Source organism: Eleginops maclovinus, chromosome 16, assembly GCF_036324505.1.
Source record: "Eleginops maclovinus isolate JMC-PN-2008 ecotype Puerto Natales chromosome 16, JC_Emac_rtc_rv5, whole genome shotgun sequence".
In the NCBI taxonomy this organism is placed as follows: domain Eukaryota; kingdom Metazoa; phylum Chordata; class Actinopteri; order Perciformes; family Eleginopidae; genus Eleginops; species Eleginops maclovinus.
Genome location: NC_086364.1, coordinates 292,942 through 306,699, shown reverse-complemented (window position 1 = coordinate 306,699; position 13,758 = coordinate 292,942). Strand labels below are relative to the sequence as shown.

General features: G+C 41.8%; 2 protein-coding genes across 2 annotated transcripts; one reads left to right on the top strand and one right to left on the bottom strand.

Moving 5' to 3' along the window:
• Positions 1-64: 64 nt before the first annotated feature.
• LOC134877968 (odorant receptor 131-2-like) lies at positions 65-1,015 on the top strand. Its single transcript, XM_063903694.1, has one exon. It carries the CDS (start codon positions 65-67, stop codon positions 1,013-1,015), a length of 951 nt encoding a protein of 316 aa, XP_063759764.1.
• Positions 1,016-8,376: 7,361 nt separating this feature from the next.
• On the bottom strand, positions 8,377-10,877 carry LOC134878259 (general transcription factor II-I repeat domain-containing protein 2A-like). Its single transcript, XM_063904174.1, has 2 exons — positions 9,733-10,877; positions 8,377-9,464 (listed from the first exon to the last, which is right to left on the bottom strand). Exons 1-2 carry the CDS (start codon positions 10,603-10,605, stop codon positions 8,490-8,492), a joined length of 1,848 nt encoding a protein of 615 aa, XP_063760244.1. The 5' UTR covers positions 10,606-10,877; the 3' UTR covers positions 8,377-8,489.
• Positions 10,878-13,758: the final 2,881 nt, after the last annotated feature.

Sequence of the window (13,758 nt, the reverse complement as noted above, 5' to 3'; positions counted from 1 at the left end):
GATTATTCAAATGTATTATCTATTTGTATAAAACCCTATAGAGGCCTCCAAAAGAGTCTGCATTATGTCATCTCAGACTAACATCACTACTAAGAGAGGATTATTAGAAGTTGTGTTGTTTTCTGTTCCAATTACAGTGCCATGCTGTGTGTTTCTCTTCATTAATGGAGTCATGTTATTCACCTTGAGGAGTAAAACTGTATTTCGTGATACCTCCCGTTACGTTCTTCTGTTTAACCTCCTTTTTGCAGACACTGTACACATGGCATTAAGCCAGTTACTGTTCCTATTATCTGTATTTCAAATACGGCTGACATATTCTGTGTGCGGTGTTGTTGTCATGCTTGCTGATATCACAAGAGAAATTTCTCCCCTCACCCTGGTGGTGATGTCTCTGGAGAGATATGTAGCTGTGTGTTACCCACTGAGGTACTCTACCATCATTACTATCAGAAACACAGCAGGGGCTATCATTATGGTATGGTCCTTCAGTGCACTCAATAACATTGCACGAGTTATTTTACTGTTAGATATTTCAGTTGAAGACCTGGTAAACCTCCAGATGAAAGATTTTTGTGCTAAAGAAAACATGCTGCTTGGCCGGTACGCTGATGATTATGATAAAGCATACAATTATTTTGTATTTGTGTCATCTGGTGTAGCAGTCATTTGCTCCTATATTGGTGTGATCATAGCAGCCAGGTCGGCTTCCACAGACAAAGCTTCAGCTCGTAAAGCTCGTAAGACTTTGCTGCTGCATCTGGTGCAGCTGGGCCTCTGTCTCTTGTCAACTGTACACAACCCCCTGATCGAAGCAATAGCCAAAGTCACTGACAGATTAGCAATGTTGCGTGTCCGCAGTTTTCTTTATGTGTGTATTATTCTTTTACCCAGATCTCTGAGTGCTCTTATCTATGGCATCAGAGACCACACCATTAGACCTATCCTCTTGTACCATCTGTGCTGTCGTATAAAACTGACCATCATACCTGTCAAAGCAAAAGTCTCCCAATGAGTTATTCAAGCATATATATCTTTTTTAAGAGACAACGAAAATAATATAACATGAATGAAAAGCATTTCATCATTTAAAATCTATACAGGTTTTGCCACGCTTGCTGATGTCAGTGGTATGAATCAATAACAAAAAAGTGGGGCTGGCAAAAGTGCTTTAAATTATTTCTGAATTATTAAAAAAAAATCTGTATACTATATTTAAGGAAAACGTGTTTTTTTTTATGTCACTTGTAATACAATGGGTTTCAGGAACTGTTTACATACATAACATTAAACAGTATTGAAAAGAAAATTAGAGTAAAGGTATTTGACCTGACCAACATATTCCAGTATTTACTGTGAATACAAAGGTTTTCAAGGAGTTAATATTGTTTTTAACCGATATACAGTATTAATGTATGCAATGATGAGTACAAACACCAAATTGTTCTGTTGTTATACATGTGATTACACACATTGGGGAAATAAAGTTAATAAAAAGAATAATTTCTTAAATCAATTATAATTTTAAAAGGGACATTGATCAAAATATATTTCACAAAAAAACTAAAATACAATACACTATGATAATATTATGTAATTATACCTGGAGCCAACAAAGGCGTCCCGCTGCCCCAGAGATGATGGAAAATGTGTTTGGGTTGTACAAAAAATGGGGGCAACTTAGGAAGGTAAAGGATTTTTCTATGCATGTACTGAATTTGTACTAAGTGCTTATGAACAACAATTCTGTGTTGACATCAGCAGGAGGACAGCTAGCTAACATCAGCTGTTCGCAGCCGGTGGGCAGTACATTCGTGCTTTGCAAATTAACAAAGCTATCAGCTAATTCTAACAAAAGTACCAATGATAATAATGCACACGCTACAGAAACATATTAAAACCAAATATACACATTATATATATTGTATCTCAGTCAGTTAACATTACACTTTGACAAAACCGTGTCTATTAAGGATTTACATTGAACTGTGTTTTACCTTTACATTAGTTCACGCTAGCCGCTAACGTGAAATTGCAGTTTCCAACATACACACATAACTGCAAAATACCACTTGATCCTAAACAATGCACTTAATCACAACATATCCGTTACACTGTTATCCTTTATACTGGGGTACATTGGTTCTACTTTAAGGACACTAAACCTACCTGTTTTTTTGGCCTAGATTCAGTGTCTCCCCGAACTTGAGAGGCCTGAGAGAGCGGCCTGAGAGCAACAGAGGACACATGGACCAACACAGATTTTTTTATTGTCTTTTTATTTTCTCCAGTTATTTTTCTTTAGACACTTTGTATCAGCCAGGTCGTGCCATACTCTTAGCTGGCGGTTTTGGTGGATTTCATTCACAACCAGTTGCAGTAAAATACAGAGAGCATGGGCTGTGTGTAAGGAAGGAGGATGTGCGCTTGGTGCTGAAGGAGCTGGATCCCAGAGGAGTGGCATTAAGGCAAGCAGGACGACTCCGGCGGAGGAGATATTTCTCCCAAAGATCAAACTTCATCTGGCACCTGGACTCCTATGATAAACTGAAGCAATATGGCATTTGCCTACAAAACAAGTAGTGACCCAAAGTTGATTGGGGGGTATTACATGGAAGCAGTGCAGCATTTAGGGGGCTGCCCTAGACTAGTGAGAGGCTATCTTGGAACAGAAAAGTGCTATGTTCGAGGCATTCAGCGTTCTATGTCACACAGGCTCCGCCCTCTACTGGACTATATTCATACCTGCAAACTCATAAGGGCTGAAAAAGGTGACAAACTAAACTGTTGTAGGGGGGTCTGGGGGCATACCCCCCAGCCAAATTTAGCTATTTTAACATGTAAATTAAGCATTCTGGTGTACTCCCATAAGAACATAAAGGGAAAAGACAACATTTTCTTATGGTAACAATGGCACATTTATTGACCCATAAACTGGTCAGTTAAAAACATTTTAAATGGGAAAAGCATTCAGGACAGGTAAACAGTAAATCCCATTGGCCAAATTTGGCAACATATCAACATAATATTATTTTCATTTTTTCCTCCTTTTGGCCTGGACAAGCCTTTCAAGGGCCCGTTTTCGCTGCTTGGCAATGTGCCTCTTTCGGGCCACACTATCGTTCTCCACCACCTCTGCCCTATTACTAGCAGCACTGGTAGATGGCTGGCAGCCAAACTCAACCATCCTTTCTCTGATTACAAGCTGATTTTCCTGTCGTTGGGCTTTGTCCCTAGTTCCAGCTGCACTAATGTTATAACACAACCTCCTATCTACCTCCCCAAACTTCAAATCATCCCTTCTGAACGTTTCCACCCCAGTCTGGTTCCTGGTCTGCAAAGTGTATTTAACAGTCTGCACAGCACTGAGGGTGGAGATCTTCATTGACGTTGATCGTTGATCAATGATGGTCCCCATGACACTGAAGGAAGACTCAACCAGGGCACCATGGAAAATTGAGAGGGCAGCCTTGACTGCCTGACACAGTGCAGGGTACTTCCCTGTATTGAAGACGACGGCCCACCACTTGACAACATCCTCTCCATGCTGAAAACTGGGAAGCGCCTGGTCAACATTGAAACGCAGAATTTCTTGGTCTGTGTCAGCATCTGGTGGCAGCAGGTGACCCATCATATGTATGAGCTTCCTCAAATATATTCTCTTCATAGCTCTGACCAAAACGACGTACTCTCGCTTTGTACACGTTGCCTAGCAATGCCGCGCATGCGCATTATATCCTGCTCCGCTCCGAGTTATAGTAGTAGGCTATTCATGGGAAACGCATGAACAGCACGTTAAGATCTCGGCCAAGTCGTAAGTAAAGCAGTTCTTCATTATTTAAGTTAAGCGGCAGTAACGCCAGTGTTAAACAAGGTGTTAAACACGCAAATGCCGGTTGGTGTGCGTACGGTACTGAGTGTTTATCGGTCCACGGCCGTAATGAACGTGTCGCATTGGTCCATATGTAATGCGCACGTTCTGTTGTTCCCATTGGCATAGAGCTATTGAACATTAATTTTAACAAAGGATACGGATAACATATAGCCCACGGCAGTTTTGTCATTGTATGTATAGCCTATATTTTTATTACGCTATCATCATTCAACATGTAGAATGAACGTGTAATCTATAGAGCCGATTTACATAGATAATCCACAACCATGAACCTAATCTGGATCTTAAACCTGCCAATTGCCAACAATTGTTACTACATATAAAACATGTTTTCGTTTTTAGATTGCGTGTTTCAAAGGCATCTGCGTCTTGTGTACATAACACAGCGCAATATGAATAATGTCATTTCCAACAGTGACAAGCGTTATACGTGCTTACGAACACTTTAAACAAAATCTACACACGGTCGCCAGCGTTTGTAGATTTTGTTCGTAACTTCAAACTTTTCGTAGCTACTAAAAAGTTGATAAATGCGAAACCGAAATAATTGATCCGAACGGATCACGGATCAATGATGATTCGTTGCACCACTACTAGCAGGGCTGGACTGGCATCTGAAAAGGGCCCGGGCACTTTTGATCACCCAAGGGCCAAGCGCCATTTTTATATATATATATATATATCAAAAGAGCGTAAGCTAGTCATTATGTCTAACAGTGTTTTTTTTTCGGACACTCGTCATTTTTTTCACCACAGCAAAACCAAGTGACCGCTTGTTATTGCTTAGGATTCCAACATAACTTGTTAAAGTTCCGTGTACAATACGCCTTGAAACATCCAACTGCGTTGTCTCAACCATGAAGAAATTGAAACATCCATTGCTTTAATGCTTTCCAGAACACAACGTGGTGAATGGTAGGATAGCCTATCCATGACCACCACAGGAAAATGCAACTCATAAAGACACGATTAAAATATCAGATACACATTGCCAACAACAAAGCTAATATACCATGTTTTTACATGTCATGCAAATTGGAGTGAGCGCGTAGCTATCAGCTATCAGCTATTCCTAAACAGTAGCACGGCTAGTCAGCTTCTTACCTATCCATCTACCGTGCAAATAGGCAGAAAACTTAAGATAATACGAGATGTCTTGATAATGACGTGGCATGCCATTACAGAAGGAAAATATTACAAAAATACATTTTGTATAAAATCACAGTTGCACAAGACACGACAAGCAGTAGAGTAGAAATAAGATATTTGTTGGATTTGAGAAAGTGAAAGGGGGGATGCCATAACTAACACGCACTAGCAATTACAAGACACAGCACATGTCGTCCTTGTGACAGCTGACAGCTCAAGACAAATGGAAGATTTCTATAAGCTGTCAAAACAATACAAGAAAGGTGTACGAAAATAAATCGGTACATATTTGTGACTGATTTGAGAGAGTGGGGGCGACACATTTAGTCTTAGTTTCAGGCAATAAATGGGAAAAACGCCGAAGCAGTGAATAGCTAATCTGCCTAGCTAGCTAGGGTATTTCTAGACGGGACGGCACTAGCATAACTTAAAACACATCACATGACCTTGTAACAGCTCAACAAATGGAAGATTTATATATGCTGGCGCAACATTACAAGAGAAGTGCATGAAAATATATCAAATGGGTACATGTTTGTGACTGATTTGATAAAGTCAGGATGACAACTTGGTCTCGGTTTCAGGCAATAAATGGGAAACGAAACGCCGAAGCGGTGAATAGCTACACTGCATTGGCTAGCTAGCGGGTGTGTTGAGCTGAATTCTAACCTCAATCTCTCCCTGCTGGGTCACGTCTCGTGACTCTCGTCTCTCCGTCTCCTCCTCCTCTGGTTCCCCGCTCGAACCATCATCTCCTCCGCCTCTTCCTCCTCTACATTCTCCACCACCTGTGCGCTCGTTGTCGTTGTACTGGCGGCCCCACCGCCCGAACCCGAGGTTGAGCTTGTGCTTTTGAATAAGTCGGTGATTTTTGCACATTTTGCTACGTCGTCTTTAAGTTTTTGCTTTCTCTTTTCCATTCGCTTCTCATGGCCACTTTTTTGTTTCTCCATCTCGCGACCTCTCTATCCTCCACCATTCGCTTACAAAATTTGAGGTGATGACTTGGGTCAAGTGAGGGCCTCTAGGGAGGGGCGGGCCTTCGAGAACCAAGGAATTTCATTAGACTAGCCAAATGTGCCTCAAGAGAAGCATCCAATGGGCCACGATGTGTCATGTTTTTACCGTCGCAATCAATAAAAAATATAATATATATAATGTATGTTTTGTTTCCGACCCTGGGAAGGCCCAAAACTTTGGAGGGCCTGGCGGGATTTGCCCGGTAGGCCAGATAGCCAGTCCAGCCCTGACTACTAGCTACTCATTAACCACACACGGATGTGTATTTGTTCATTACGTGTTCGTTTTCATCCCTCTCAGATCTGACCACAATGACATAGCCGCCTGTAATAACAGTACAGGACGGATGCTGTGGAGATCAGCCTTCACAAACAAATTCTTTTCGCATTGAACGAGGTGACGTAGAACTGGTCTAGCTAGGCTAACTTTAACACAATTCACTGAGGTTAGCTAGCAACCTAACAAGCTGATAAGCTTAAGCATGTTAATACACTTTATTTGGCTAAAATAATTTTACTTCAGCAACGTTAAAATGATACAGCATACAATGTTTTTGCCAGATTAGCTGCAACTAGACCTACCCCAAAACTTGTATCTGTAACGTATCCCGAAAATTGTCCAGAAGAACCACTCGCTGATGACTGAGCAGTCCACTCCAAGAGGGACCGATGGGTAAAAAAGCGCGCGCTGTGGTTTATCTTGCTTATGATTGGTCGGTGGTCGTGGAACGCGAGTCATTTGAACAGAGATTGTATTTATTGTGAAGATAGCAAACTTGTTTCTTGCTCATTATACAGTCGGTTATACAGTCTATGGTTGGTCGGTCAGTCGTCGGTCAGTCGTCGGTCAGTCGTCGGTCAGTCGTCGGTCCCCCCCCCCCCCCCCCCTAAAAAAAAAACTCTTCGAATCTACACGATTCACCTCAATGACATATTTTGAGTTGAAAACGGCGAATTTCGCCGAAAGGTGACTAGTTTGCAGGTATGTCATTAGAAGATATGAAAGGAGGGAAGTGAAGATTTTACACGTTTAGGAAATTGCTGCTATTTTTTTTAGGTGCCATTCCAGGATTTCAACCACAAGTATTCAATAATAAAAGATTGTATGATCATGTATACATTTTAACTATAGAATTCTGTATTATGCAATATTCAAATGAAGAACATATTGATTATAGTATAGTTTACACACCTTAAAAGGTGTGTAAGGAGGGATTGTTAGAAATAATCAATATATTGAAACGGAACATTAAAAGATAATTCACTGTTTCTGGACGGATCATATTTGTCCAATTCCGGTAGTATTACTGGATGTTGTTTTTAGCATCAGATAGCATATAGCTAATATTGTATTGTATATATGAGTAGAGGGAGAAGGACGCGTGGAGTTACATACTAAACACACCGCCTCTACCGCTCACTCATTGATGCTGCAATGATACTATTGCCTGTTTAATACCTGATAAACCTCAGAAGGATTGCATAATAGAATATCGTAGTTGAGAGCTACAGGACTTCGCTAACAAGATGGCGAGGGTGACGTCATAGGAGGACCCGCCCCCGACGACGTCAGCCTATAGAAGAGTCCGGAGAACCCCATGTGACAAGCAGCCAACAGGATCCAGCCCCCCACTACCAACCAATGAGAGCACGAGAGCTGAGCGCGTCTTATTTTGAAGTTGTTTATTGTATGGTCGGAAAGGGGTGGTTCTATAAAACATGTTTGTATTGTGAGATCGAGCTCTCTTTTGTTCCGGACCGCCAGACAGTAACTACTGATGAGCTCCACTCGCTCGCTTGGTAGTTTCGAGCTAGATGGGCGTGTTTCAGTAGCCACGCCCGCTTCAGCTCCAACCCTATGTCCATATTTGGACGGGAGGTAGACTGAGAAGATGTCGACAGTGGGAGTCGCCCACTTTGAGCTTCATTACGGGTCTTCACAAACCTATGGGTGACGTCACGGATACTACGTCCATTATTTATACAGTCTATGGCAGGGGTGCCCAACCAGTCAGTCGCAGTCTACCAGTCGATCGCGGGCTGAGTTCCAGTCGATCGCGAGAAAATGTGTGTAGGCCAGGGGTCACCAACCTTTTTTGAACTGAGGGCTACTTCTTGGGTACCGATTAATGTGAAGGGCTACCAATTTGGTACGCTTCAAATTTGCGCGGTTTACCTTTAATTGTATGTTATTATTAATAGTAAAACTAATTAGTTATATTCACCTGTTTGAGGACACTGCTCATTTTAACAAATTTGCACAATAGGCCTAATTATCAATAATGGCTTAAAAAGGAAGGAAACAGACAAATATCAAAATCAGCACTTTATTTCTATTTCACTGTAATCACCATCAAACAGAACAACATAACATTAAACAAAAGTATTTATAGGCCTATTTAATCCATCACAATCTTTCATAAGTTTTAATGGGAAGCCTGGCATTGCATGCTGGCAACCAGGGCCTCGTAATCTGGGCTGTAATTTGACACTGCAAGTCTGAGTGAGTCTTGCAGATGTGCATCAGTGAGCCGTGTTCTGTGTTCGTTTTTTATGAAATTCATGTCAGAAAAGGCTGATTCACAAAGATAGGTAGACCCAAACAGACTGGCAACCTTCATTGCTGCTGTGCACAGACCACTGTACTTTTCAGTATCAACAAGGCCCCAAAAGTTTGCTGCAGCCTGGTGGGCTTTGAGGCGAATGTCATTCTGCAGTGTCACTATTTCTATTTCCACCTGCCCAGCATCCAAGCTGAACATTGCACTTAGTTGCTCAGCAATGGACGTTGTGTCCACGTTTATAAATGGATTCGAAACGAACGACACACATGGCTCAAGTTTATCAATGTCACAAAACCTATTCTCAAACTCTTGCCCAACCCTGTTTATGACTTGAGTGTATTTTTCGGCAGCGTTGCCAAAAATCTCAGACGCAGAGGTATTGTCGTTCAGCACCATCTGCAAAGAGGGGAAGTGCAGCACCTTTTTTCTCTGTAAATGCGCAGAGAAAATGCTCATCTGTGCTTTAAACGCATTTAAAGCACTGATCATGTCGGCAACAGTCTTACCTTTGCCTTGCAGCGCACAGTTCAGATTGTTCAGTTTTCCAGTAATGTCCGTCAGAAATGCCAGGTCTAGTAGCCACGCAACGTCCTCCAGCAGCGATGTGTCTTCGTCTCTAGATTTCATAAAATCTTTGATCTCCCTCAACAGCGACAAAAACCGGAGCAGAATCCGTCCTCTGCTGAGCCATCGGATGTCCGTGTGGAGAAGCAGGTCCCCATATTCAGCCGACAGCTCCGCCAACATCACCTTGAAACTTCGGTGTTGTTTAGCTTTGGAACGGATGCTGTTTATGATCCTCACAACAGGAGTCATTACGTGCTCGAAGCCGATCACCTTAAAAATAAAATAAAATCACTCTTACTCAAAGCACTTAAAAACAATAACAATACAATACAATACAATACAATACAAAACAAAATGTATTTATATAGCGCCGTATCACAACTATGAAGTTGACTCTAACGACCAAAAAGCGCAGTAGGGGCCGGTCTACAAGCAGATGCGTAAAATATGCCCAATAGGCCTACTCATAATTACAAATAGGATATTAGGCCTACAACAAGGATAACATAAATTAATAAAATACAAAATGAAAACGCACCTTTGCACATAAGGCCTGCTGGTGAATGATGCAGTGGTACTGTACGAATTTCGGGAACGCTGGGTCGCTTTTACAGAGCGCGATGAACCCTGCATGCCGTCCGGTCATCGCAGGAGCCCCATCGGTGGTAATCGACACCAGCTTTTCCAGTGGTATGTTTCTGTTGTTGAAAAACTCCTTCACCGCGTTGTAGATATCAACCCCCCTTGTGCTGGTTTTTAGGGGGAGTAGTGTGAGAAGTTCCTCTTTTGTAGAGAAATCTTGAAACACCATCCGAACAAACATCATCAGCTGCGCCGTGCTGCTGCTGTCGATGGACTCATCACATTGGATGCTGAACCACCTGCACTCCCTGAGATCCTGGTCCAGCTGATCAGTCAAGTTGTCGGACATTGCTGTCACTCTCCTGACCATTGTGCTTGCCCCCATTTGAACATCAGCTACAGAAGAGAGCACTTCCTTCCCATATTTCTCGTCTTTAAGCACAGTGTTCAGAACTATCATCATCGTTTCCTTGAAAAGGTCTCCATCTGTAAATGCCTTCTTCTTCTTTATCAGGTGTTCTGTTGCTCTGAACGAGGCTTCGGTAGCTTTCTGAGATTTTTTAGCTGGTCTTGTGAAAAAAGACTGTTGCTTGCACAATCCTGCCTTTAGCTCACTTACTTTTTCCACTCGTAGTGCGCTGCCCGGTGGGTAGTTAGCATGGTAGCTTGCGTGACAGGTCTTGAAATGCCTCTCAACATTGTGCCGCTTTGGTATCGCCACAGTCGCCCGGCAAATGAGACACACGCAGGCATCTTTTACAGTGGTAAAAAAAAACTCTTGCTCCCATTCACCGTGAAAATAATACGTTCTCTTTCTTTTTTCTGCCATGTTTTCGATTAAATTGTAATCATCCGTTCATCTTGACTTCGCTTCACTGCACTGACTGGACTCGGTCTCCACGCAACGGTTGTCGTGGAGACCAGCTAGGTCCAATCTACGTAATCTGAAGCATTTTATTTTACACAAATTACGTTTTATAAGTAGGCATATGTTTATATGCGTGCATACTGCATATTGTTATCTTCTTACAAGCAATGCAATATATTTAAAAATAATAGAAAGTTTAACAACGAATAAAATAAAGTTGTGTGTCACGTGAGAACTAGGCTATTTAGAACAGGCCTTCGCGGGCGACTCAAGTAGTCCTCGAGGGCGCCATGGCGCCCGCGGGCGACGCGTTGGTGACCCCTGGTGTAGGCTATCCTCCTACTGTTGTGTAAAATAGGCCTACATTAAAACTTCCAACTTAAAACATCTTAAATAGGCACAATGAACTGCTGATTGCGTGAAGGAGTGTGTAGATTTGTACAGCTATAGTAAGGTAAATCAGGCATAATCAAAGAAAAAATCTGTATGGTTGCTAGGTTCTAACTAACGACTCGGAAGGGCGCGAGAAGCTTAACTAGAGCGAGTGAAACTAAAACATCTAAAACTTATCATTTTCATTCAGAGTGGGAGGATGATTATTTTTTCGTGTATTCGAATGCCAAGTCCATCTGTCTTATCTGCAATGCAAATGTGGCTTTACCAAAGAAAGGAAATTTGGAGCGGCATTTCAAGACGGTCCACACGAGCTACGATACAAACTTCCCAGATAAATCACCACTGCGCACCCGAAAGTCAAGGAATTGAAAAGTCAGCTAGCAGCACAACAGTCCATTTTTACCAGGCCCAATACCACGAGTAAGGCTGCAACCATAGCTTCTTATCATGTCTGTTGTGTTCTTGCAAAAGGAGAGAAATCTTTCATGGATGGGGAAATTGTGAAGCGTTCATGGAAGCCGCAGATGCGCTTTTTGCTGATTAAAAAAATCGAAAGGAGATTGTGTCTGCTATTCAGGATGTGCAGCTATCAAGAAATTCTGTTACACCGATGCGGATGTTGAACACGGATGTTGAACAGCAATTGAGGAATGATGTTGACACATGTGAGTGTTTTTTTCTGCAATTCGATGAATCCACTGATGCTGTGGATGTGGCTCAGCTTTGTGTGTTCATTACAATGGTTTTCGACAATATGAGTGTAAAAGAAGAGCTGCTGACCATTTTGCCTTTGAAAGGGCACACAAGAGGCACAGATATTTTTCAGGTTTTTATGGAATTCGTTCGTAAGAGCAAGTTGCCCCTCTTCAAACTCATCTCCATTACAACCGAGGGGGCTCCAGCAAAGATTGGACGTACTGCTGGGTTCATTGGATTGTGCAAACAGTCTGAATTTTTCCCGGATTTCCTGAATTACCATTGCATAATTCACCAGCAAGGGTTGTGCGGAAAGATTGTAAATATGAAAGACGTGATGGATGTGGCTAACAAGATTGCCTGTTCTGTTCGGGCCAGGAGTCTGCAGAGGTGATCATTCCGTGCGCAACTGGGGGAGACCGGTGCAGGACACACATATCTGCTGCTGCACACAGACGTAAGGTGGCTCAGCAGAGGTTTTCTGAATTGTTGCCCGAAATTAAAGAATTTCTGAAACGTTCAAACCATGCTGAATATGCACAGCTATAAGACAGTCAGTGGCTCTTGGATTTAGCCTTTCTTACTGATCTGACTGACAAGCTCAATAACTTGAATCTAGAGCTGCAGGGTAAGAACAAACACATCATCAACATGATCAGCTCCGTGAACACCTTTAAAAGCAAGTTGCTGCTGCTATCAAGCAGGCTGCAACAGTGTGATCTGCGGAACTTTCCACACATGGACACAGAACTTAAGCGTCAGGGCTTGAGAGTGCACGTTATGATGATCAAGTGCTAAGCATCTTGTCAGAATTTGACAGGCGCTTTACTGACTTTGCATCCATTGAGCCTGTTGTCAGTTTTCTCAGTTTTCCATTTGGGGAAAATATAGCTGTGGATTGTATAACGTCCAAAGTGGCATCACTCTTCAACCTGGATAGCGGTGCTATTGAGAATGAGATCCTCACACTAAATAATGACATTGAGCTCAAATCAAGAGCTACACCTGACACAAATATCCAATTCTGGAATCTAATGCAGAAAGAGAAGTACCCCAACCTCAGACAAACTGCAAAGAATTTGACTGCACTTTTGGATCAACAAATTTGTGTGAGTCTGCCTTTTCACAATCATTAAGTCAAAATACAGATCCACCATGACTGATGACCACCTTGCGGCCTGCTTACGGCTGGCACTCAGCTCCTACTGTCCGGACTATGAGAGACTAGCTTCCTCCTCTCAGTGCCAGAAGTCCCACTTTTGTTGATACATTTTGTTTATATTTAGTTATACTTAGTTATTTTAGTTTATATTTAGTAATATTTGATGTATATTTAGTAGTTTAGTTATATTGAGTGTATATTTCTCCTTCCTTCTTTGTATTAAACTGTTGCACCTCAATTTCCCTCGGGATAAATAAAGATTCTTGAATCTTGAATCTAAGGTAGAGAACCACTTTTCCAACTTTAATTAGGCATTGTATTAATTGGGTTGTACGTTGTTGTGTTGTTACGGGCCAGTCCGAGGCCTACGACGTACATTTACTTCAATAAATGTATTATTATTGTTAAAACTTGATCTTTGTGTCAGAAAATTGTGTTATTATATAGGTGCACAATTAATTGTGGCTACGATATGGCTTTCGATATGGCTTAGTAGATCTCGACACACTATCAACTTTAAAAGTAGATCTTGGTTCAAAAAAGGTTGGGCACCCCTGGTCTATGGTGTTCTCTACGGAGACCCTCTGGTGACATCGGTGAGAATTTTTTTAATTTGTGGCCATGAATTAGTTATTCATAGCCACGAAATATGACACTGGCAACACTGGAGCTCCTAATGAGGAACACGCAAGGTGGCTGTCCATTTTATGGTTGCCACGGATAAAGGTAATCATACTTTAATAAACGTATATATTTCTGGGCTGGGGTTTTGTATCTGAAATGTATGGTTGCAACTGTTTGAAATAATCAATATATTGAAACGGAACATTAAAAGATAATTCACTGTTTCTGGACAGATC

Coding starts and splice junctions, on each gene's coding strand:
- LOC134878259 (XM_063904174.1), bottom strand. CDS start 10,605: ATGGCAGAAAAAAGAAAGAGAACGTATTATTTTCACGGTGAATGGGAG. Junction 9,465..9,732: donor AGCAGGCCTTATGTGCAAAG/GTGCGTTTTCAT, acceptor TTTATTTTTAAG/GTGATCGGCTTCGAGCACGT.
- LOC134877968 (XM_063903694.1), top strand. CDS start 65: ATGTCATCTCAGACTAACATCACTACTAAGAGAGGATTATTAGAAGTT.